General features: G+C 40.9%; 1 protein-coding gene and 1 pseudogene across 1 annotated transcript in view; one reads left to right on the top strand and one right to left on the bottom strand.

Annotated features, from left to right (window-relative positions):
* LOC131242735 (uncharacterized) overlaps positions 1-3,525 on the top strand; it is a 28,166-nt gene extending 24,641 nt beyond the window's left edge. The window contains exons 11-12 of the mRNA XM_058241567.1: positions 1,689-1,856; positions 3,089-3,525. Of these exons, the coding sequence (XP_058097550.1) occupies positions 1,689-1,856; positions 3,089-3,267 (347 nt within the window). The 3' untranslated portion in view covers positions 3,268-3,525. The remainder of the gene's footprint in view (positions 1-1,688; positions 1,857-3,088) is intronic.
* A 2,774-nt stretch (positions 3,526-6,299) lies between these two features.
* On the bottom strand, positions 6,300-24,372 carry LOC131242734 (protein SUPPRESSOR OF GENE SILENCING 3 homolog; annotated as a pseudogene).
* Positions 24,373-26,223: the final 1,851 nt, after the last annotated feature.

The following is a 26,223-nucleotide window of genomic DNA, read 5'->3' as shown; positions in this document are numbered from 1 at the left end:
TGGAGACCATGTCACATATATAAGTGGGGAAGCTCAGCTGGGCGCTTTTTGTTTTGGCCATTGAGCTTACTTGAATTATTCACTATCATAACTTCCCCTAGTCTTTCTAGAGGTCTGTTATAGCAATGTTAGGCAACTACCAAATCTGTCTCTCTATTGCCGGTTTTGAATCATTCAGTTTTTATTAGAATTGGAGTTTGGAATATTGGATCCTTGCTGAGTTAGAGTAGACTGCCAAATTTAGAGTTGATGAATGAGTTTTACTTTTTTCTACATGCACGCACACACAGGCACACCCATGTATAATTCCACAGTATCAATTATTCTGTGCACATGGTACATGGGGCCCACTGTGATGTGTGCCAGGCATCTTTGCATCAGAGGCGCCCTGTCTAGAAAATGAGGTACTGTACATACATGTACGTGGGACCCACTGTTAGGCATCCAGACCGTGCATTAGTGGTGCCCTGTCCAGGAAAAAAGGATTGTCCAAAACATCATCCAGATCCAGAACTCTAGTAGGCCAAACTGTCATGAACAGCGCAAAGTCATGCCTAGAGCCATTAAATTGCATGTTGTGGCCCTCCTGAGCTGTGTAAGGGCCTAAGTTTTAGGTTGTCCCTTCATCCATGTGGGGCGCACACAATGAACCAGTTAGATTGCATATAAACAACATGGTGGGCTCTACAGGACGTAAGCAGGCATATTCACACAGTGAACGGATGGCATATAAATGGTGGTCCCCACACAGGAACCTACAGTGGGTGGGGACAGATTCATCAGCTTGAAATTTGGCAGAGGTAGGTGATCATTTGAGGCATTGGTTTCATGTTAGCCTAAAGAACGATGCCATGGGAAGTCTCCCTAAATAATCCATCCGTTAGTCCTACATGCTAAGACCTGGGTGCATCCCTCTTGTAACCCAAGTAGCTGAGACAAGGCTGTGATGATGATGTTTCATACTCAAAGGGGACATGCATCCACAAGACCCAAACCAAGCCACACCCTAACCCTGAATGATTGCTACCCAATCAAGGACTTCACATTTCACTCTCCTTAAAACTATCTCCGTTGCCCCCCCCCCCCTCGCACACGCACACACACACAAAGCCCAAATTCCTGTTAGTAAGGTTCATCTCCACACCCTTTAGCTGCTTCTTCCCACCCTTCCCCCATGCCAAGCTAGAAGAAGCTCTCCAACTGATCCTAGCATCACCCAAACTCAGACAAATGATAGCACATGCCTATGTGACCACTAGGAGACTATTCCTCTTCCCAATAATCTACCAACACCCAAGATGCTCGAGTTTCCCAAAATTCTCTGTAATCACAATGAAGTATTTGACAATCATTCCACAATGCTATAAAAATCTGACCTTGTGTGTTGGAGGACCTGAGATTAGACTGTAACTTGTGACTTGAAAGTTTTTTTCGAAGGATGCCTGTGACTTGAAAGTTGGTTGAGTACTCGCTGAAATTTCTAAGTTCAAAACTAGTATCCCAGTTTTGGAAAGAAAATTGAGTTCTCTTTTTTATTTTGTGCTGGTCTTTTATCTGATTGAGCCAACGCCACATTATTTTCTGTATGAGAGTTTGAATGTTGTAACTACCATCCAAAATACTCTCCCTTGAACCCTTGGTGTTTAGCTAATAAAGCCATGGGTGATTACTGTTTGTTCTTGCTGCAGGTTTTATTATGATGTGCCCACAACTGTTCATAAATTATAAGCTGAAATCAGTTGCTCATCTACCCTGGAGACAGATGACCTACAAATTCCTAAACACCATCATCGATGATCTATTTGCTTTTGTCATCAAAATGCCGATGTTACACCGGCTCTCCGTTTTCCGAGATGGTGAGTTCTAAATAACATGATCTTGTTTATGGGTCTTAGCTAACAAATGCCAGTTTGTACTGGCAGCCAACCATAGTTGGGATATCGCAGGTGTTGGATCTTATTAAATGCAATTCGAGTAGAAATCCTACTGTGAAAGTGAATAATCAACCTTGTTTGAAATGGTAACTGTTTCTAGCTGACAGTGCTGTGGCTTTGGGACCATATTAGAAATTGGTAGCCAATCCATCATGCCCATGTTGTACCCTTGTTAGAAAGACTATTAAAAAAAAAAAACTCTTGTAATTGACTAAATGTTCTAAACTTTGTATTTTTTAGAAGATAGGAAAAAAACCTCAGTTTTTCGGGCAAATAAAATTAGACGGTTTTTTTTTTTTTTTTTTTAATAATAATTTTAAACACATTTTATTTTAAAAACGTGATTTTATTTAAAAAAAACTTTTAGGGCGTGATTTAAATATTGAAACCGGTGGTTGCCATCATTGATGCAATGTAGAGGCAAAGAATAATATCAACCCACCATTCAATTACCTATATACATAATTGCTTGTGCATTTAGAAATTTAATCATTTTAAGTGATTTTTTTAAACTTTAACCTTATTTAGACAACTCATGCACACGCATGGCCATTTTTTAATTCCGTTTTATTGAATTGGAATCGTATTAAACCAAACTTTTCATTCCCCCTATTTTTGGTGTTTTCCCCATTTTTGGACTGATTTTTTTACCGTCTTTTTAATGATCAAGACCGAATTAAGCCTGAACATTTCCCGTACTGATTTTTGCCATATGGCATTTTTCTAACTATGGGTGTACCTACACACCAATAGAAACTCAGGCCTCATCGTGGATGAAGCATGGCCTGAAGATCACATTAGTTTGTACCATGGATGGTTGAGATGGAAATTTTCAGGTCTCCAATCATCCAAACACTAGTATTGGGCTATATGCTCCATGCATAATTTTCACAACACAATGGAATAACATTGGTATATGCCATGTGTAAGGTGGATGGGTTGCTTAAAATAAATGGTTCAAATGCCACCGTAGTCTTTGCCATAGATGAGATGCAGGTTCAGCAGCATGCCACTGACAGAAATTTTCCAATTCTATTGAATTCAAGGAAGAGGCCTTTATTTTTTCCTCAATTGGAGAAAGAATGCTTGCTGCATAATACCTCATTTCCCCCCCGTGTATCTAATCACTTTGTAACTTTGTTTTGGAACTGCAGATGTTATTTTCCTGATATATCTCTACCAGAGGTGGATTTATCCGGTTGACAGGAAACGTGTAAATGAGTTTGGTTTTGGGGGTGAAGATGAAGACAGTGGCTCAACTAACGCTGATGTGGCTGCCATTCAGGACACTGATTCATCTGTCGAGAAGGTCAAAGAAAAGAAGACCAACTGAACTGAGCTGTTCTCATTAGGCTTTGAAATCATGTTTGCAGCACAGTTGAACTGTAAAATTAAAATAGGATTTGGTTTCTGGTCTACTCTTTTAGACATCCTACCTGAAGCATGTCAGATTCCAGGTGCACTTGGCCATCTCTGCCATATGGCAAAAATTTTATGGCTGAGCAGGACGTGGGGAGCTGGGGCTCCATTGCTGATTGTATTACATAAGTAATGATGGCTTTGTTTCTATTTCATTCTCTGTTTCTATTTTCAGTAGGTGAGCTTTAATTACAGGTGCAGGACCCATCTAATTGCCTTTCAGGAAGCCTATCCAACCCATTTGTATTCGAGACTGTTTATCTGATGGGCCCTGCCAAGGTTTGGTCAAGCTACAAAAGCCCTCCATTTAGACTGTCCTGGCTACCTCATCTGATCCACTACCCAATTTTATACTATAAAACAGAACAGTTGCTTGGATGACTAGGATGACACAGTAGCAAGAGTTTCATTGGAAGCTAATTTCGGTTGAAAGCTAAAGGGCCTTTTTGGCAGGCACCCAAAAATGTGTTCATTTTAGCTAGACTAGTTGGCAGTGTAATGAACCATATGTGATCCCATCATGTATATTTCGTGGCCCAAAAAGTCAGGTTAGTTTGATGATGCTGTGGTTTGAGTATGTATGTATTGGTACACAGGCCCACAAGATGAAGATTTTGCACACGTTCCATTGGCAGATATGAAGAGAGCGTTCAAAATGGCTATTGCTGCTGGCGAGTGAGGGTCCAAAGGTACAGGAGTTTTGAGTGAGAATGTCTTACATGTACTAGATACAATGGCTAGGTATGGTTCGGAGACATGTTATATGATTATCCCAAGACTCAAATTGTCATGTGACTGCATGCATGTGGTGGAGCATCACATCAAAGGGATATAGAAGGTTCAAATGCCCTTAAGACTGGCCACGCTGAACAGTAGATGCACCAAAAAGAAACTCAATACTGGTAGGTGGTTTTAGCCTCCTATTATCCGAGGTGCTTTTTAAGATAAGCCATCTATAATAATCAACAGTTAAGCACCCCTACTTCACAAAAGTTGAAAACCTGAGCACTGGGTACAGAGGCTTGTTACAATGCCTCTCTTGAAACATTCGTTGACAGTGTCACTCATCTGCGACCCCAACTCCCCAGCAAGCAACAGTGCATATTCTGGCACCGGGACAATGCCGCACACAACCCAAACCTTCAATTCCAAAGCATAAGATGGCTGAGAAAATCTAGATCATTGTATCAGATCAGCATAAGTTGGCAGTCATTGCTGGCAAAAAGCTCAGAATCTGGGAACACATGCCCATAACCAGGCAGGAGTAAGATCCCTCCCCGCCTGTGACGAGGACGAAATTGGAAGCACACATTCATTCAGTAGAAGTGGTTACAGAGATGAAGAACCTAAAACGCACACATTCATTCAGTAGTAGTTTGGTTATAGCAAAGAAGCATCTAAACCAACTGATCAGTATCTAACTATTTCTTAAGAACCAGCCAACAGCCATTTAAAAAACCTTCTTCATTCAGTCCAGTTTCCAGATTTAAAAACGCACTCTCTCAGTCCCTCTCTTCATAGGTTGCCGTTGAAAGACAGTATGACAATTGATATATGCTCTTGACACCAGATCACACATTCTTTTTTCCGCTCTCAGTATTTCATTTTTCATAGCAAACTTTCAAAAATAAAAAAATAATAAATGATAAAAATCTATAGCCATTTAAAAAAGTTAACTTTCTCAGTGCAATAGCAAGAAAAAAAACCCGAAGAAGAGACTTGTCATTTTTATTGTTTTCTTTCAGGATATGGTTGTTTAGCCCACTTTCATGTTTAAGTAACATAGATGGGCCATCATTAGGGCTGTCACTGGGCCAGGTTGGCCTATCCTGCCTTGGGCGCCTGAGGGTTGGGCGCAAGCTTAAAACTCAAGCCCGGGACCGGGCTTGGACCATGTACAAACAACCTGTCAGCCCGGCCAGCTTTTTATTTTTTATTTTAACTTCAAAAAATCCACCATTCGTTGCTATTTCAATCTTAACTCTTCTCGTCTGCCGTGGCTTTTGCTCCCTCTCTCTCTCTCTCTCTCTGAAAACCGAGATTCAAACTGTAATCGTTGCTTCTTTTTTTTTATTTATTTATATATATCAATTCTTCTTATTTCAATCTTTAGCTGCTCGTCTGCCATGGCTTTTGTTCTGCAACTCCTTCCAAGAAATCAAATGATCCCAACCATGAAGAAGAAGATCCCGGCTTCTTCAAAGAAGAAGATGCCAGATATTTGCCAGGTGGAAATTAGGGCTTGGTGGCCTGGGACCAAGTTTGGGCTGGATTTTTTTTGGCCCAGGGTAGGTTTGGGCCTAACCAGGTCCATCAACACCCCTAACAATAATTGTTATTTCACAATGCTTGTTTAAATAGGTTTTACAACACATTTGGAGGGTCAAATGCAAATGTAATAGGAGACCAGCAAAGAAATTTATAATACTTTCAAATTTATATTATATTGTAGTGGAAACTCCACTCCAAACACTAACAACAATTTATGTTAGTGTTGATTTGACATTGAAGTATGTAAAATTGCCATCATTACATTTTTACCATAATAAACACTATAATTGGTACCATTATGGTGTTCAAATGTAACTGATGTCACCAGACAAGTATTTCGTAATTACTTGCCAATTTCCTTTACCGTTGTAATTGGTAAAACATATAGGCCCTCACATCTTTTAACAACCGACTATAGGCTTGGAGGGGTGTGGAGTATACTTCTCCATGAGTCGGGACAGTGTAGAACCAAATTCTTTCTTTAACTCAACTTCTTCTTCTAAATGCTTTTGCTTCAATTCGGTTGTCTTATGCTCATGTGACTTTAACAGCTTCTCCCTCTCGGCTTCGAATTCTTCAATTCCTAACAATAATTGCTATTTCACAATGCTTGTTTAAATGGGTTTTACAACACATTTTGAGAGTCAAATGTAGATGTAATAGGAGACCAGTAAAGAAATTTATAATACATACAAATTTATTTAATATTGTAGTGGAAACTCCACTCCAAACACTAACAACAATTTATTTTAGTGTTGATTTGATATTGAAGTATGTAAAATTGCCATCATTATATTTTTACCATAATAAACAAACAATATAATTGATACCATTATGGTGTTCAAATGCAACTGATGTCACCAAACAAGTACTTTATAATTATTTGTCAATTTCCTTTACCGTTGTAATTGGTAAAACAAATACGCCCTCACATCTTTTAACAACCGACTATAGGTTTGGAGGGGTGTGGAGTATACTTCTCCATGAGTTGGGTCAGTATAGAACCAAATTCCTTCTCTAACTCGACTTCTTCTTCTAAATGCTTTTGCTTCAATTCGGTTGTCTTATGCTCGTGTGACTCTATCAGCTTCTCCCTCTCGGCTTCAAACTCTTCAATTCCTTTTGTCTGGCCATCGATGAATCTAGCAATCTCTTCTCGCCTACAGGAGAGGGAAAAGAGGAAGATGAGTGGGACTTCTGATGAATGGTGAAGTTTGCACATTTTCTTATACCAATAGCAGGTTGGCCCATAAGTTGCAAAATGGAGAAATTGAGAAATTTCCAAATCTGACATACTTGTTTGGGTTAGGGTAATTTAAAACAATGAAAACCAAGATGGAGCTGTATTATGAATATCAAATCCTAAAACACTTACTAGTAGAAAAAGCCTTTTTTTTTTTTTTCACCCTTTTGGCTGATCAATTGAGCAACCCAGACAAAAAAATATTCAGTAGTCATGGACTCTAAAGAGTGTAAAACCTAGATATTATAGCACAGGAATCTAACTTATGCATGTGTCTGTGTGTGCGCACGCGCACATACATGTGTCAGCATATGCATGTGTACATGCACACACGCATTTGGGGAGGGGCTAAAGTTTGGTTTTCCTCTATCACCTTTCATCAACAGATAAACAATTCATTGCAGAGATGTCAATTAAATTCAATACCTAAGTTTCTTCTCCTCTTTGCTTCTAGAATCATTGTTGGACAGCTTTGCCCTGTCACGTTCTCCCTGGAGCAATTTCTCAAAAGCACTTTCTTTTGCTTCCAAAGTTTCATGAATGACAGCCACTTGGTCCTTGAAAAACTGCTCCATTTAATCCATCTAGAGGAAAAAAAGAGAGCATTCAACCCAAAAAAGAAAAGGTAAAAAAAGAGAGCAAAATTCAGGAAGACATACCACATGGTCAACAAAAAAACATGAAGAATCCTCTCTTTCGGGTGTCGACAGGTCGGTGGGGCAATAGTTGAATAAAACAATGACTATTTTTATCCGCATGTATTGTCTATTTGTTTCTTCCATAAAGATGGGGAAAAAATGATACCCAAAAAAATGCCAGTACAGAGTGTCTTTTTCTTCTTCTTCTTCTTCTTCTTTTTTTGAAAGATCAGTATACAGAATGTCTTAATGGCTGCAGTTTTATATATATATATATATATTCTTCTGGTGTTGATATTTCAAAAATATAGGAAAGAGATTGTATGTCACACTCATCCAGTGGTCTAATTTCACTTGTCAAAACAGCCTCTGTAATAAATTACAAAATAAATGTGCTTTTATCCACTTATCAGCATCAACTTGTAAGAGGTTTCATGCTGACAATGGTTCCTAACACACATAGGTGCACTAACATAACATATAAGAACTATATACTTGTACAACTAAAGTGACCTGGGGAACCATGCCTTGAAGGCCCATGCAGGCTTAACAGCTACAGTAGTAACCAGTATTCAAAAACTCAGGACTCAACTGAGAAATTCATGTAACGTCTAATCTTCAGGTGTACTTCATGTCTCTTTTTAAATGTCCGAAGTCAGTGATTGGAAAATTAGATTAGATAAGGAGAGATTTCTTGTGGAAAGGCATGGAGGATTCCCACAAATTCCATCTAATGTCATGGAAAGATGTGTGTAAACCATATGAACGAGGGGGTGCAGGAATTAGGTTGTTGGACAAGTTCAATTTAGCATTGTTAGGTAAATGGGTGTGGAGATTTGGGGTAGAGAAGGATGTGCTTTGGAGAGTGGTGTTAGCAAAGAAATATGGTACTGAAGATAAGAGGGTGGTGGATTAGATCTTCTCTCTATAGAGCTTCTCATGTGTGGAAAGGGGTGGTGTTGGTCAAATCCAAAGTATGAGATGGAGTAGGTTTCTATTTGGGGAATGGAAAGATTGTTAGATTCTGGGAGGATAGATGGGCAGGGGAACAAAAACTTAGTATCTTTACCCCCGGTTGGTGGGTATCGCTGCAGAAGTGGATTTGAGGGTAGATTCTTGCTTTTCAGTTATCAGTGGTAAGGTAGTGTGGACTCCTTGCTGGTGGAATTTGGATGATGAAGCTGCAGAATTTTTGTGCTTGATGGGCAAGCTATCATCTTTGGTTCCCGTCATCTCAGACTCTGAAGCTATGTTATGGTTAAAGGCAAAATCTGGAAAGTTCACGGTTAAATCTTTATACATGGCTCTCCTCAATGCGGCCCCTCCAGTGGTAGCATGTCCAACTGGGTTCGATACGGGGCTCCTCCAAAGGTGGTGGCCTTGGCATCGCTTGTTGGTAGAAAAAAAGGTGCTATCAGTAGACAACCTGGACAAGCAAAATTTCATCCTTCCAAATATATGTCTTATGTGCATGAGGGAAGAAGAATCAGTGGACCATCTGTTCCTTCATTGTTTCGCTAAGTCAGTATGAGATCTTTTTCTTTGGTTATTTGGTATCTCTTGGGCCACTCGTAATTCTGTGGACAGTCTTTTCCTGATGTGGCATGAGGAATCCAGGCAAAAGTATGGCGATTATGCCTATTGGCGGGTATATGGGTCATTTGGCTAGAAAGAAATGAGCGCTGTTTCAGGAATGGTAAACTCGATTCATATCAGGTTTTCAGCAAAGCCAAATCGCTAGTGATTGAATGGGCTTTGTCATCAAAGTTAGTGGGGGTGTTTTCGGAAAGCTGGGGGGATTTTGTAACCTTTTTCTTTTTCTTTTTCTGTATAGTTCAGAGCTTCTGCTCCTTTTAATAAAGTTATCACAGTTTCACCAAAAAAAAAAGAAGAAGAGAGAAATTCATGACTCAACTGCGACTGACTCAGTTGGGTCAACGAAACTCAGGATTTTAGAGAAAAGTATAGGCTCTAACAGTTTTGAATTATCAAAACCCCACCTAACCGCGCCGACTTGGCCAATTTCAGAGTCTATCATGGAGTTTGAATATTAATTATGATAGCATAGAAGTCTGTGTGGGTTCCAAATATCACCTCTTCTTTGTTCTCCTGATGTTGACTTTTAGTTCTCTCTCTCACCATCCTGTTGTCTGCACTGGCGATGCGGAGTTGCATACTCATCACTCCCATTGTTTCCTCGAGCTCCTTCTTATGCAGCTGTTGTTTGGCTACCCTGTTCCTGTACCAGATCAGTTGCTGATTGTCCTCACTCATTTGCTTCATTGGACCGACAACCATTTCTTGATATGACCGCATCTCAAATTTAAGTTTTGATTTTCCTAAATTGAATTTGTTCAAAGAGTCAGATAACCATAACATTGTCAGTATAACAGGAATTATGTGGATGTCAAGTTAACGCATGCACACAATAAACATGGAAAAAGAGTCTAATAAATGACACTGCACCTTTGAAACATCACCATGTTCAATATGCTCGTCTGATGTGACATTTTTTTCTTTAACTATAACAAAATTTAATTAAGGAGAAGACAAAAACATCAAACCAGGCAACGGCGAGCTGATTTGAGTGATCCTCAACAAGTCAGCAGTCTCATTAGCCTCTCTTGAAATATTGAGAACACAATGCTCCTATTAACTAGAAGGGATCTAATTCCATAAATGCAAAATCAAGTTTCCAAGGACCCATTTCACCCTAATAGGTCTATTGCGTTGTTAGAATAACCCTCGATGAACAGACACCGTTGAAGTTGGCATTGAATATTAGAAATCGCTCTCTCGTCACCATTAACCCTGCCTTATTTGAACGTATCTCACCACAGGGGATCTTGCCCTTGTTACTGCTCAGAACTCCACTGATGCTAGCAGGACCTGGATTTTCAAATGATATTTTGTTGAAATTAAGCATTAATTGGCCTGTGGGAGGGGACTTCCATTTCACCATTCGGGTTGAGATTCTATCCTCCTAAGATTGATACTTTCAAGTTACAAAGAAAGTCCTCTCTGGAAATACTGTGCATTCAGGTCTAGCCAAGCTCCATTTGATTCCGACCTGATAATTCCTCTTGTAATGCTTTCCACCAATGAGACCGTGCCTTCTAAAATTCTATTGTTCTTTTCTATCCATAGGCCCTGGGGAATTGCAACAAAACCATTTTCCATAGTGTCTCCACATTGGTACAACTGACCCGCTGATCAATCCTGTCTACCCCTCAGGTAGAGCAGACTTGCCTACCAACTCATCTCATCATGGCTTTGGCAATCAGACATATTTCGAAAAGTTTTTCACATCTAGTGTTTTGGGCAATAAATGCCTACCCTTGTGTGCATATGCATACATATACACAGATATGACGGGCAAAATAGATGCTACTTTGTAGGAAAAATACACTAGATAAAAGTTACTTAAAAATGGAACATCAGATTTAAAGAGGATACAGTAGCTTTTTCTTCTTCAATTTTCTTCTCTTGAGAGATGACAAGTTTTTATTAGAGATGGGATAAAAGATGCTTCAACATAAAGAGTTCCTGATACAAGGATCTTATTGGCACACTCCATCTTTAGCCAGAGTATCTGCAAACGCATTGGCCCCGCTACCTATATGGACAAATGGCATGTTTATCCCAGAAACCAAGTCATGAATTTTTATCCTAGAAACCAAGTCATGAATTTTTATCCTAGAAACCAAGTCGTGAATTTCATTAAACACACACACAATAATTTCTCCCATTCCACAATACAAGGACCAAAAAGTTATCATTACCATCATCATAGACTGATCCATATGGCCTAAGCTGGTCGAAGAGTGTGAAATTCCCCTCGAGTTTCATAGGCATGCAGCCACCACAACCACTCTACAACCTAGAGGCACATCTCAACACTTGATTCACCTAGCTCTAGCTCTACTGGAAACATCCTTGTCAATCTTCACATCCTTTTGAACAATAGAAAAGCATCACTTTGAGGAGTCTCTTGACCATCAATTTTTACTAAAGACTTGCTTCTATAACTGGCCTTACTCAAGTTACTTTTGAAATGTACTGCGGTTCTGCTAATTTTAAGGACTGTGCTAGCCTACCTCGTGTAGGTCACTTTCGCTAACTGAGAGAACGGGGTTGGAACTTTCATGAGATCCACCCGTTCATCAGGTAAGCTGCCTCATGTTCACCCTGGAACCCAAAAAATCAGGATGATCCAACAGTCAGGTAGGCCACAACCTAGGAGCAGTTGGGATGGGCACATCTACCATTAGTTTTGTGTAGGGCCCACCTTGGTGTTTATATGCCATCCAATCCATTGACCCTATGTGCCTCACAGGCCTCATCAGGATGAAGAAGTACTAAAAAATCACACTATTCCAGAACTCAGGTGGTCCATGCCATTTGAATTTAGAGGTTTAAAGTATAATTTCATATCATTCCCAATGGGATGGCCCACCTGAACGTTGAATCAGCTTGATTTTTGGTATCAAGGCTAAACAAGGGGCAGCTTACCCGATGGATGGGTGGATTTAATGCATATTAAATCATTTCCCCCACATTTGAGAAAGTGACCCTGGTCGTACCTATGTGAGGGTACGCAAGCACTTTGCCTAGTTTTACACCTTCAAATTCTAGTGCCGTCCTCCAAACCTCCAATTTAGCATCTGTCCCCTATCTAGTTTAGTTGCATGATCCTTCTAAGTAGGTGCCATTCCCACATCGAACCATGCTTTGGATTTGTCTTCCTGCTCCCACTTCCCAACTGTTTATACATGTTAACATTTTAAACATACCCTTCCCTCTTCCTACACCAAAATCTATTGCTGCTTCTGTTCATGCTTTATCCTACTACAGTCTCATCAACCAATATGGCACTACCGCATCATCGGCAAAAACAACACCAAGGGAAATCACCTGGATTTTTTTAATTAATTTATCAGGGCCTAATACCAACCCATGATAAACATCCAGTGCTACATGGAGCCCATTAGGCGTGCTACAGGCTATTCTCAATATTGTGAAAACATCCTAATGCATGTCTATAATGATGTCGAGATACCCTCATAGGACCCCTTTCCTCCTCATACCCACCACATTACTTCCCTAGGGACCGTATCCTATGCTTTCCCCGGGTTCATAAAAACATGTGGATAAATAAGGTCGATTTTTTTATATCTCTGGCATGAAGCCAAACACAACTGAATTCCAGTATCCATGTTTCTTGTCTAAATATTTACTCCACCTCTCCTACAGCTTCATAGTGTGACTCGTAACTTTGATCCTTTAATATTAGTGAGACTCTATGCATCTCCTTCTTGAAAAGGTCATTATGATGTTTCTCCTCCCTTCATAAAGCATTTCTTTTGTTTGTAAAATTTTTTTGAAAAGACAACTTTTACAAATTAATTCATCTTCCACACCTTGTATCATTTGTCCCACACCATTCATTTCCTCATTTGTGTTAAGGCTACCTTTACTACCCATACCCGAATTCTATGATAATGGATATGCGCTGCTCCCAACCCCCAGGATCCAAGGCCCCTCCTAGTTCAATCCCCATAATGCGCATCTTCATCCAATAATCTTTAAAAGTACCCTCCATTTCTCCCTAATTTCATCATTCACCAAGATTCTTTGTTCATCAACTTGATGCATTAATTAAGGTTAATATCTACTTTTCCTTTCCTTGACATTCGCTAGTGCTCATAATCTTTACTACAATATTTTGGTGTTATGACTCTCTTTGCTTGTCTCCGTCATCTTTATATCGAGTCTTCCACAATTCTACTTTTTATTATTTATTTTTTATCTGAATGATTTCCACAATTCTACTTCTGATGTAGGACAATTAACCACTTGCTCTAAAAGCTCGAACTGCTAGAGTATGACGATCTCATAGCCCAGGCCCCACATCTCATGGGTTAGGACCTCGGCCGAACCCCTTCGTGGGCCCCAAATCGCATGGGTCACCCACCCCGAGTGTGCCCCTGCATCCAACAAGCGACCCCACTCGAGCCCAGTGTGAAAATGCCCCTGCATTAATCACCCCTGGTGAGGAGTCTCGAACACGAGACCTCCCGCTCTGATACCAATTTGATGCAGGACAATTAACCACTTGCTCTAAAAGCTCAAACTGTTAGAGTATGACGAATTAATCCCTTTATCTCATAGCTCAGGCCCCACATCTCATCGGTTAGGACCTTGGCCGAACCCCCTTCGTGGGCCCCAAATCACATGGGCCGCCCACCTCGAGTGTATCCTTGCATCCCACGGGCTACCCCACTCGAGCCGGGTGTGAAATGCGCATTAATCACCCCTGGTAAGGAGTCTCGAACACGAGACCTCTCCCGTGGGCCCCAAATCGCATGGGTCACCCACCCCGAGTGTGCCCCTGCATCCAACGGGCAACCCCACTCGAGCTCAGTGTGAAAATGCCCCTGCATTAACTTCACTACTAGTCTTCATAATTGGATCCATAATTGACCCAAGGGTCTCAGCCCGCCCTCAAGCCTTAGCCCTTACTGGTCCTAGCAGCCATCTAGTGAGCCTCGGTCACCTACATGCAAGCGACATTACTATCCATTTATTTTCCTTCGTATGTTAGGCCACCGCAAACCTCTAGTCCTAAGGCCTGCCTGATTTCACTCGAGGAGCATAAACAATAGATCTGCCATCTGTACCCAAAAGTTGTCTCTGGAATAGGGTGTTTCCAATTCACTACATAAAGAGCTGCATTTTCTCATCGATCAAAAGATTGCATATATTAACTTCAACAAATACTGTTGGAGCATTTACTAAGGCTTAGTTGCCTATTTGAGAGATCTCCTTTGAGTGCACTTTGGCCCAAGGGTCTCTGCCTGCTCTCGGCCCTTGCGAGATCTTGTCGTTGTCCATTAGTCAGTCACTTGGGGGACCTTGGTCAACCAACATGCAACCGACACCACTGTCCTTTTATTTTCCTTTGTACCTTAGACCAAAGTAACTCACTACTCATGTGGCTGGCCCAATTTAGCTTAGGGAGCAGAAACAATAGATCCCACCATATCTACTATGTGACCAGTTTCTATCTTTTGGAGTCCTTACATGCAAGTTATAATGACCAAGATTATAGATGGTTTTAGGTTTAGTAGGGTATTTGCAGGCTGTTTGTCAGCCGTGTGGGGTGATACCAAAGAACAGTCTTGGGGTTATTTGACCATCGACTTAAAAACCAAAAAATAAAATAAAAATCAAGTTTAATAACCTTCCTCCTTGTCTATCACATGTGAATCCTGTCAGGGTTTAAAGTTAATCTTGATGACTTGATATTTAAAATCAGTAGCTGATTTTGTAACTTTCCTCCTAAAAGTGCCATTTGGTGGAATCTCCACCAGAATTCAACAGAAATTGTTCTCAGAATGTTGCACTCAATTAGAACCATTTAGCCTTGATCAACTGCAGAAAAAAAAAGTGTTTTCATACTTGTATAGCCAAAAAGACAGTATCCAATAATTGGAAAGGTGAGCAACTGGATTTTTATGAGATGCAGGTCCAATGTCTACTGTTATTGACTGACAGGCATGTTTCATGTCCAGACAAATAATGAAAGCCATTGATGGAAAGAATACCTTTAGAGTGCTGGTTGAAATTTTCCATGTCTTCTCTGGATGCCATATAACCATACAATTGGCGTGTGCCACCTGGACAGAAGAGCACCCGACGGCGGTCCCAAGCTTCCCTATCAGTTCCTTGCTCTGCAAAATGCTTGTGTAGACGTTCTGCCTCCAAATATCCAATTGCTGAACCCTCAAATATCAGAACACTAATCCCACGGTGCCCATGAGGGCCATAGGAGTGCTGCTCCTCCAACGCATCATATTTGCTAAAACAATCAAGAAGCTCTTGATTTTCCATGCCTATCCACTGCAAACTTGCAAAAGGAAAGCAATGAAATACACAATTACAGCACACTGAGGAAGAAACATTTTACATGGTTTAGGTGCTCATATTAAAATGCAAGGTATGTGCAGTTTGTACTGCCACAAACATTCTAAACTGAATCTCATCTCTGGAACCAGTTTTTCAGTTCCAAGTTCAACTCAAGCCAAGTCAGCAAAATTTCAAAAATTCTTTTGGAAATTTGTTACAAGTTTGGAATTTGGGTTCACTACACTTGGTCAACTCACCCAAGTTCTGAATTGAATAAAATCTTGAGCCTTGACCAGCTAGAAACCTTACAAAGGAAGCCACAAGCTGTCTCTTAACAAGTAAGACCAGAAATAGCAGCAATGGATGTAAAAGATAAATCCATCTCTACATATAAAGAAAAAAGAAAAAAGAAAAAAAAAGAAACCCGTAAAACTGCATGTCTAATAACACAAGAGTTCAGATAAAGGGAATCAGTTTTTAGGTAATGAATACGGAAACAACTGATCGTCACAGTACAAGTGCAAAGCTGTAGAGTTCTAAGGTTTCTGAATGACAGTGATACCTCCAACTTCTAGCCTATCAATTGAATAAATAGAGCTTCATAAATTTGAAAAGCTTCCTCGAACTTGTTTGAGGCCAGAGTATTCCTGAGATGTAACAAACACTGGGAGAACTCAAACTGTTTATCCAGTAAGTGATCAAGTAAATGAGCATGGAATGAATTTGCTTTTCACTGTTGAAGCAGCTAATCCTATGACTTCTGAGACTGATTAAATTATAAACACAAAAGCATACAGCTGTAAAAGGATTGGAGCAGGACAAACAGAAGTTGAGAACATAAGAGCCCTTAAAGTAGATTCTTCACAGTGGAAGGGTGAGTCTGTCAAGTAGACTAATTCTATAGGAAACAGCAATTTACAAGCCCAAATGGAAACATCAGCAATTTTTTAATGAAGGCACGGAATTTAATACGAAAGCTAATACTAAAAACAAAAAGAATTCATGGATGACATTAAAGTCGATCGACAACATGAAATGTTAAATGTAAGTGGATGAAGTGAAGGGACCACCCAATATCTGGAAAGGGAGATACCACCCAACCAACTGTTCTTAGAAGGCAAGTTTTGTAAAGAAGATGCCAAACAGCAGAAAGGGAGGGTCAAAATTTTGCCTTTCAACTGTTAATTACAGAATTAATGATTTAAAAAAAAAAAAAGATAAAAGGAAATTTTATTAAGAGGGTGCCAAAAACTCACAGCCCTCGCGCAAAAAGGAAGATAAATATTTCAAAATAGAAATGCAAGAAGCCCACTTGGCTATAAAAGATTTCGCCTTGCGAATCACAATAGAAAAATCAATACTGGTGTTGTTGAAACATCTACAATTCCCCTCCCCCCACACAGACCAAAGGGCCGCTAAAAGTTGCAACCACCATTCCGCCCGAGCTTGATTCCCAAGACACACCCCGCGCTCGACTCTAACAAACTCTCCACCAATGCGGGCATGGACAACTACACCTCGAATGAAGAGAGGATACAGTTCCAGATCCCCCAAGTGAAAGGACAATGAATGAACAAGTGATCAATTGAATCCGCATTGCCCATGCATAACACATGTTTGAGATAATCACTCCCCTTTTACAAAGGTTGTCGATGGTCAAGACTCTCTTCCTTCCAACTAACCACGCAAAAGCCACCACTTTTGGAGTGGTCCCACAGTTCCATAGCATAGCCATCGGGGCTCGGCCCTCATCCGAGGGGTGACAAAACGACTTATAAAAGGAGCTAAACGAAAAATGACCTGAACTTTCCTTTTGCCACATCATTCTATCTTGCTCCTCACTTGTCATATTAAACAAATGGATTCTTTGAAGGAGAAAAGCAAAGTCTTCTATTTGTTCATTTGAAAAATTCCGATCAAACAGAGACGACCACACCCTTGAGGATCCACTAGCTTACCAATAATTGCAACTGAAATGTCTTCACTGGTTGCCAAACTGGGAAACTCAAGCATCAAGGGGGTCTCCATCACCCAAGCATCCTTCCAAAACTTGACGTGGTCTCTAGTACCAACAATGAAGCTTATCCCCTCCTTAAATTTCACTTTAACACTAGCCACAAGCCAAATGCTCTATAAAGAGGAATTTTGTCCACCAACCTTCATCCTCACACCCGTAACTCTCAACGTAACAATAATTTTTCACACTTAACACACTCGACCAAGTACCTGGCTGAGCTTTGAGTAGCACTAGTTTTTCACACTTGACAAACTCAACCAAGTACATGATGAGCTTTGAGCAAAGTAAGACTTATGTTCTCACCAAGTCCGAGTTGAGTTTTGAGGTTTTAATCCTGGCTTCGTGACCACAAGGTTTTAAATTTGAAACTGTGCAGGCTACGGTGTAGCTGTCACTAATTGATTTTTAAAGGTACTAGTCAGCAGTCATTGTATTTAGCTTTGTCAAAATGTAAAATGAAACAATATGTAGTAGAAGAAGTACTCCACAACAAATACAAAATCCTTCGTTGACAGAAATATGTATATTAAAAAAATAAAATCAAAAGGTACCTTATCATTTTCATCTTTCTTGAATATTGTATTCATAACAACAACCATTGGAGGCCAAACAATCTCACGATCGGTTGCCGTTTCATGTAGACCTTTCCATTTACTAAATGCTATTTCGCCTGGTGGTATTACCGAAGTCCCTCTCCTTTGCAATTCCTCATCCAAAAGTTCAGCAAGTTCACGGTGAAGCTTCACTCTTTTTGATCCTTTTGTCTTCGCATGTGTCAGTAGAGGCTGCAGACCACGGTACCAGTCAATAGCACCTGGGCCATCATGGCATGCAGGGCGGTGCCACTGCCTTGATGGCTCATTTAACTGTTCAAAAGTCAACCTATCCAATTCTTCAAAAAACTTTTTGAACCACCTATTCTTCTTCCAAGTCTCATAGCTCTTTTGACTCACATCAGAATCGGAATCATCGGTCATATAATACTCATCACTGTCAACCAGCTGCTCATCATCAGAAGCATCATCGGGGTTGCCCAACTGAGACCCAGTGTCTTCTACTCCATGAGGAAGAAGTTTAGAAACGATGTCACTTTTGGTTTGCACATCTTCTGAAGTCTTGGTTTGAGATAGATTGGAAGAACCGGCTCTAGCAGACCACTGCCATCCATTCCGCAGAGGAGGAATGGTGGGTTGTTGCGATGCTGTGTAGGCAGCTTCCCAACCCCTAGAAGATGATTGAGGCTTTGTGTTTCCTCTACCAACCTGTCTCTTGGAGTCAACTGTGTCTGTCTGCCAATTATTTCCAAGAACCTTCCATTCCCAGGCACAATCTTCTTCTGCGACATTTCCTGATGACCCCAAGCTTTAGGAGGAGCGTTTGAGGGACCCCGTGGTTTCGCAGCACCATTACCAGTTCGGTTCCGGGATTTCTTCCCGTAGACTTCCCATTCACCATCCTGAGAAGAATCCATGCTCAGATCTGCCATATCCTGACAATGCTGATCAATCTTGGGGCTGTTGTTGGCAAAGCCAGAGCCTCCAGAAGAATGGCCATGCTGAGGACTGATGCTTTTCCCCTTAGGTGATGAACTAGCAGCAGCAGCAGCCAAGGAGGCCTTGCCACCACCCCTTTTCAAATTCATCTCAGTGCTGCAGCCGCCCTCCTGGATTTTTGTTCCAAGCAGACGATTCCAGTTTATATATATAGATATAACTGAAACACTGTACTGCTCTAGCATACCCAAGTAATCAACACATAAATAAAGATTGAAAACAATGTTTTATAAGAATGGAATATACATACATCATATGTAGAATGTGTTTTAAGAATCTACTGCCAAAATGAAATCATAATATGCCTTCATATCACCAAACATTTTACCATTCTAACCAACTACATACATTGAAAGTGCCCTGGTTTGTCAATTAGCATGAGTGTTGAGTCAAGTGGGCCCCATATGAAGATCGTTCAAGACATTGCCTCAACTGGATGTGTGTTCCGAGCTCATCACAGGTAAACTTAACCTCATATCCCATGTCCCAAAACACTCAGGTATATAAATCCTTAAAAAGCTTAGAACAACATAGGTGTATAAGGTTGAAAACTGATTTTGCTAACAGGAAAATTCTCTAAGTTTTCAGCTTTCTTCGATGTATCGGGATTACATCGATGATATCGAACCAATGTTTTCGATAACATCGATACAACCTCGATAACATCAAATTGAGGTTTTTCATGTCCAGCAACCAAAATGATATTTGGACAATATTCCCGATGAATTGACCGAGCGTCGATGACATCGAAATTCAAATTCCGATGACATCGAGCAAAGGTCGATATCATCGAATATAGGCTAGTCTGCGTCCAGCAAGCTTCAAAGGTAAATTGGGAATTTCGTCGATAACTCGAAACGAGCCTCGATGACATCGGAATTCAAATCCCGATGACATCGAGGGAGATTCGATATCATCGAATTCGGACAAAACATGATTAGCAAGTTTGATAGGCAAATCATCTGGATATGATCGAAGAATCGAGCTACCCTCGATAACATCGAAATTCAAACATCAATCATATCAAAACTATGTTGATGACATCGATTTCGGACAAAGGAATGTCCAGCAATCTCTCACGGAAAATCTTCTGAAATAATCGATGTATTGAACTAGGGTTCGATATCATCGACATTTGAAATCTGATAATATCGAAGTAGGCTCGATGACTTCGAATCCAGCTTGTTCATGTCCAGCAAACTTTCTTAAAATATTCATTGAAAAGATCGATGTATCGAAATCATTGTCGATGATATCGAGATTCAAAATTCGATAACATCGACGAATGTTCGATGTCATCGATTTTCAGTCATAAAGGTCCAAGTATATACTTCAGTTGAGTTCGTATAATCGAACCTTGTTTCGATGGAATCGAAAGTATATGTTCGATGGCAGGTCTGATGATATCGAACTCAGTCAGAAACTGACATCTTTATTACCATTGGTTCTTTTTGCCTATATAAGGGAAGCTTGCCCTTGGTTACTAGTTATGAGAAAAAGAGAGAGTGCTTTGAGAGAGTAACTGCATATCACCTACCCTAAGCCCTTTTTCTCATAGGGAGTTCATTCCTTAATCCACCCTCATCATTGATATTCAATAGAGTGGATTCGTGAATGAACTTCCTCATTCAAGGATCTTCCATCTACCACCTTAATGGCAAATCATTGAGCTGGGATCCCTTGAATGCTTAACCAATGTGGAATCTCTCCATCACTTCAATAGGTAATATTTATTAGAGTATATTCTAAGATAACCTTGACCCAACCCGTTGTTTTTATTGGAACATCATCGAGTGTTGCGGATCAAGGGAGCTGAAGAATCTTCACCATCAAGGAGGAGATCTTCATCAACGTACTTAACGGGGCTCACCTACTTATCTGTAAGTCATTAGAGTCCAGAGACCCTGTTGATCATTACTTGTGTAGGTTTGGGTCACAGGTGCTTCTCACCCCTTTCAAGTCCTCATAGGAGGCCTCTGACGGGCGAGTACGTGTGGGTGTTGTGTGTTGACCCTTGCTATTGTGTAGGGCATAAACTCTAGGTTTCTTGTGTAGATCCTTGGTCTGTGTGGCCTAAAACTTAGGTTCCTTGTGTGGATCATTGGCCTGTGTGGCCTAAAACTTAGGTTCCTTGTGTGGATCCTTGGCCTGTGTGGCCTAAAACCCTAGGTTCCTTGTGTGGATCCTTTGCTCTTGTGTAGGGCATAAAAGTGTGCCTTTGTGTAGGCACGTTTAGGTACCTTGTGTAGGTCCTAGAGTCAACCTTGTGTAGGTTATAAAGGTTAGAGGTGAACCTGATTTAAAACCTCCGTTAGTGAAATCCGATACACTCAAGGGTTAAGTGCATCCGCCGGGAGTGAAGTAGGCACGTAGCCGAACCACTATAAATGACTGTATTTGAGATTGTTATTTGCATATTACTCTATTGTGTTTACTTTGAATGTTCTCATGAAGCATATTATCATGATTATTTAGAACTGATAAAAATCACATCCCACACACAGTCACATTGTTCATCCATCATAGAGTCATAGACTAAGTTTATATATTGGTTAAATATTGAATAGTCTTGTGATCGGATCCTCTATTTGGCTTAGAAGCCATTAAAGTTAAATTGAAGCTATCCTGATAAGTTCCATATTAGATCAAGATTAGGTTAATAAGATTTTAAATTGTCATAAAATTTTATAAAGTCCAATTCACCCCCCTCTAGGACACTTTGACTTATTCCTACTTCTACTAGAGCGGTCATTACCGCAATTTCATACATCATATGTAGAACACATTTCAAAAACCTACTCCATTCTAATGTAGGCCCACAACCCACTATAAGGCCCAACATGTACCGATTTTTGGACTGTTTCATTATGGATTTGGGAGCGTACATCAAGGATTGCAAATTTTTTTTGGAAAGATGAAATGAACTTTATTAAAGCAAAAGTCAGAAACAAAAACAAGAGAGAAACGGAAAGCTATACAAGACCAGAAACCCAACCAATAACAAAAACAAAACCCCCACCCAAAGAACCAGAAAACCCGAATCCCTTACACAGGTCTCAAAGACACCCACTCGGAAATAAACACCAAGACCTGACAAAGGACTACTGACGCAAGATGAGAAAAATTGTTTCTAAATGTCTGATTATTTCACTCCAACCATATTGCCCATAGCAAAGCCAGCATTCCGATCCTCCATTTGCGCTTGCCCAACAAACCCGTACTTTCCCCATGCCAGGTTGTCAAGAAGTGCTTTATTGACCCTGGCTCCATCCTTTCCCCATCAGCACTTACCCAATTTACTATTTTTTAGAAGATATGGAGGCTTATTTAAAGATGCGATTGAAGATATGAGGCAGATGTTATTGAAGATATCGGGCTTTTTCAGAGATGTAATTAGGATTTTCTATATTTACTTTTACCGTTGTTAGTCTTTTACCATCTTAGGTAGATTAGATTGATTTGTAGTCAAATATGATTGATTTAAAATCAATTTCTTAGTTGGGGAGATTCTCATTAGAGATTTACTTACATTCTATAAAAGGGAGTGGTATAAGAATTAGTTAACTCTGATATTTTGTAAGTGTGATTTTTTCTTAAGTATATTAAGAGAAGAAGTTGATATTAATAAAATTCTCTCCCTCTCTACTCTAAAATATTCTTGTGGGTGTATCGTTGTCCATTTCTTTGTGATTCGGGTGTAAAGATCTCATTGACTCAATAATCGAGTTGCACCATTTTGGTATCAAAGCCGGTGATTGTTGGGGAACTGCCAACTCTACATCATCTCCTAGTGGCTTCAAAGGGGGTGGCATAAGAAGAGTTTGTGCAAATAATCCAATTGATCCATGCACTTGCAGAGGAGGTAGATCAACTTATGCATGCAGTAGACAATCTCACCAATCAAGTAGGGGAGCTCCGGCACAGAGCAAATTCAGACACTGAAGTTGGAGCACGTGGACACACAGAAGAAGTTCCCCACCAAGGTCCTAAGCAACAATGGGCAACCCTAAAAATGCAAGGGCATTTTCACACCGGGCTTGAGTGGGGTGGTTGGCTCATGTGATGTGCGCCCAACCTGTGTTAAGTAGGTGGCTCGTGTGAAGCGGAGCCCATGTGAAGTGGGCCCCACGAGGGGGGTTCGGCCGAAGTCCTAACCCATGGGATGTGGGGCCTGGGCTATGAGATAAAGGGATTGATTCGCCATGCTCTATCAATTCAAGCTTTTAGAGCAAGTGGTTAATTTGTCCTGCATCAAGATTGAATCCTTCGATTGTTAAAACATGATAGAAAACCAGAAATTGAAGTAGAAATTCTGAAAACGACGAAGCAATCCACAAAGCCAAATGAACAGTTGACATATGAAGTGATCAATGCATTAACATCAGACTTACACTTGATTCATCAATGGATTAATTGAGGAATCCATGGATAGTGGCAGTCACTTTTATAGACATGCCAATGGGTCTAAACCCTCAACTTAAAGCACCTATGCAAAAGATGATGGTGACACGAAAAAGAGGCAAATGTTGCAGGATCCACGAAGAATGTTACAGTTACAACAAACAAGTTGGCACCCATGAAAGCACAAGTGAAGGAGACATCATCTACATTGGACTTCAACAAAGCTTATGCTGAGCCGACGCATAGGGTTTCACCACTAGCTTCCACCAAAGAAGAGCAAGATTCGTCGTAGAGGTAGTAGAAGTCCAAAGGTTGAAACTGGTATCCAACTTGAGGACAAGTTCTTTCAGAGCCAGGAAGAATTGATGCAGACCCACGACCCACTGTTGGGTAATAATGTAGACCCAACATCTGCTGATTTTTGAATTGTTTATTTATAGATTTGGTAGCTTAAATTAATGATTGTAATTTACTATTCTTAGAATATACACGGGCTAATTTAAAGATGTGAATGAAGCTACAAGGGAGATGTGATTGAAGGTGCTCATTTAGAGATGTAATTAGGATTTTCTATATTTGCTTTTACTATTGTTAGGCTTTCACCATCTTAGGTAGATTAGATTGTCATTAAAGAGAGACACTACACACTCAGAGTATGTCTGCGCATTAAGCACACTCAGAGAGTGCACTTACGCGCACTAACACACACACACACACACACACACACACACACACACACACAGAGCCTACCTTGGAGAATCGCCGGCAATAGAAAGAAAACGGTCGCCGGAAAGACAACGACCGTCCAATTACCCGCCGATCGCCTTCGTAGAGCAGTTGTGGAGGCGCAGACGCTTGCGGGGAAACTGCAGCAGCTACAAAGCCACCGCCGGTCTCCGTAAAACGAGATAGAATCCGTGAGTACTGCCGGCGAGGATAGGAACTCGCCGTGAAATCACAACCCAGAGTGTGTAGAAATGGAGTGGAAGTGATGATGATATGCGGTATCTTAATTGAGGAGAAACAATACGGCTACTCGCGAAAGTGGTGATCCGAGTCCTACTCTCCAACACGTGTGCGGGAGATCCAGGCCGTTTCTCAGGTGGACCCATCGTTCATACGCCGTGGATCAAAACTGAGACGATGTGAGTACAGGTGGGAGGCATATGTAGAGCTGAAAAGATAGCACAAAATTAACTTCACCAATGGTCTGAATTTAACATGGACGTGAGGGCCACATGATAAGTGGACTAGACTGATTTCTATACAGAAGAAAGTAAATTATCTGATGAACGGTCTGGATCTTTCACACGAGTGTCACATTTGCACGTGTAGGGAGTACGTGTCGGCTCTCGAGTAGGCGCGGAAGTTTTGCCGTTAGGGAGCAGAGACCGAGACTGGACGGCACATGTTCGGTCCTGTGTCGACAAGACGTCGACTCGGTTGCGTAGTGCAGAAGACAACACCGGAGTCGGTATTTTGTTGACGTGGCAAAGCTCTTTGGGCCCACCGTAATGTATGTGTTATATCCGGTCCATCCATTTATTATTATTATTATTTTTATTATTATTATTATTATTATTTTCATATTGTTTTAAGACGTGAGCCCAATAATTAGGCAGATCCAAGGCTCAAGTCGACCACACAGGAAACAGTGGTGATTAAATGCCCACCGGACTGAAAAATTCTTGGGGGCATAGAAATTTCGGATGAAGCTGATATTTGGATCATTGTCCCCGCTGCTATGTGGTGTGATCTAAAATGATCCGGTCTACTTGAGTTTTGATTTGTCTAATTTTTGGGCTCCTGCCTTAAAATGATCCCATCTACTTCAGCTTTGGATATGCTTAATTTTTGGGCTCATTTCCTAAAATGATCTGAAAATATAGAGGTGAGGCCCACAGAATTTTACACAACCCAAGTCCCCCATGTCAGTGATGGGATCCTTTCATCATGAGGACCGCAATCCGAGTGGGCCAGTAAAAATTCAGAACCAACTGGATGATGATTTATGACTGGGATCACCGGGGATGATATGCCGTCCAGGGAAGGGGTCTGTGGGGCCACCGTGATGTATGAATTTTATCCATGCTGTCCATCCATTTTTTTTCAGATCATTTTATTTTACAGGCCCATAAATGAGACACATCTAAAGCTCAAGTGGACCACACCACAGATCCGTATCGGATCTTTATGAATTTTGGGTTCATACAAATGCTCTAGAAAAATCGATGATATGTGAGCTCCATAGCCCCGCCTGGACGGATTATCATCTAGGAGTGACTGCATGCAAGTGGTGGAGCAGGAGGCGATCCGCTTCCCCAACGGCTAGGTATGGTTTGGAGTCAGATTATCATGTGACGAACGGTCATGTGATTGCATGCAAGTGGTGGAGCATCACATCAATCAAAGGTATATAGAAAGTTCAACGCCCTTTAACGATCCAATCCGCTGAGTGACCGGCCACACTGAACGGCAGATGCACCAAAAATAAAACCCAAAATACGGGAAGGTTATCCTAGCCTTTCCTATTATCCCAGCAGGCAACAACCCCTCGTTTACAACTGTTGAAAACCTGAGTAAGTGGGTACAGAGGTCAATGCCTCTCCTGAAACATTCCACTAATCTGTGACGCCAACTCCATACATATAACCCGAGCAATGCAACACAATGCATATCCCGGCACTGGGGCAATGCCGCACAAGCAGACCTTCCATTCCAAAACCTGAGATGGCTGAGAAAACATTGGCAGTTGGATTGGATCAGCATAAGTTAGCCTTCATCGGTGGCAAAAACCTGAGAATCTGAGAACACATGCACGCCCATAACCAGTCAGGAG

Source organism: Magnolia sinica, chromosome 4 (genome assembly GCF_029962835.1).
Source record: "Magnolia sinica isolate HGM2019 chromosome 4, MsV1, whole genome shotgun sequence".
Lineage (NCBI taxonomy): Eukaryota > Viridiplantae > Streptophyta > Magnoliopsida > Magnoliales > Magnoliaceae > Magnolia > Magnolia sinica.
The sequence above is the reverse complement of the archived record's forward strand: the minus strand, read 5'-3'. Positions and strand labels throughout refer to the sequence as shown.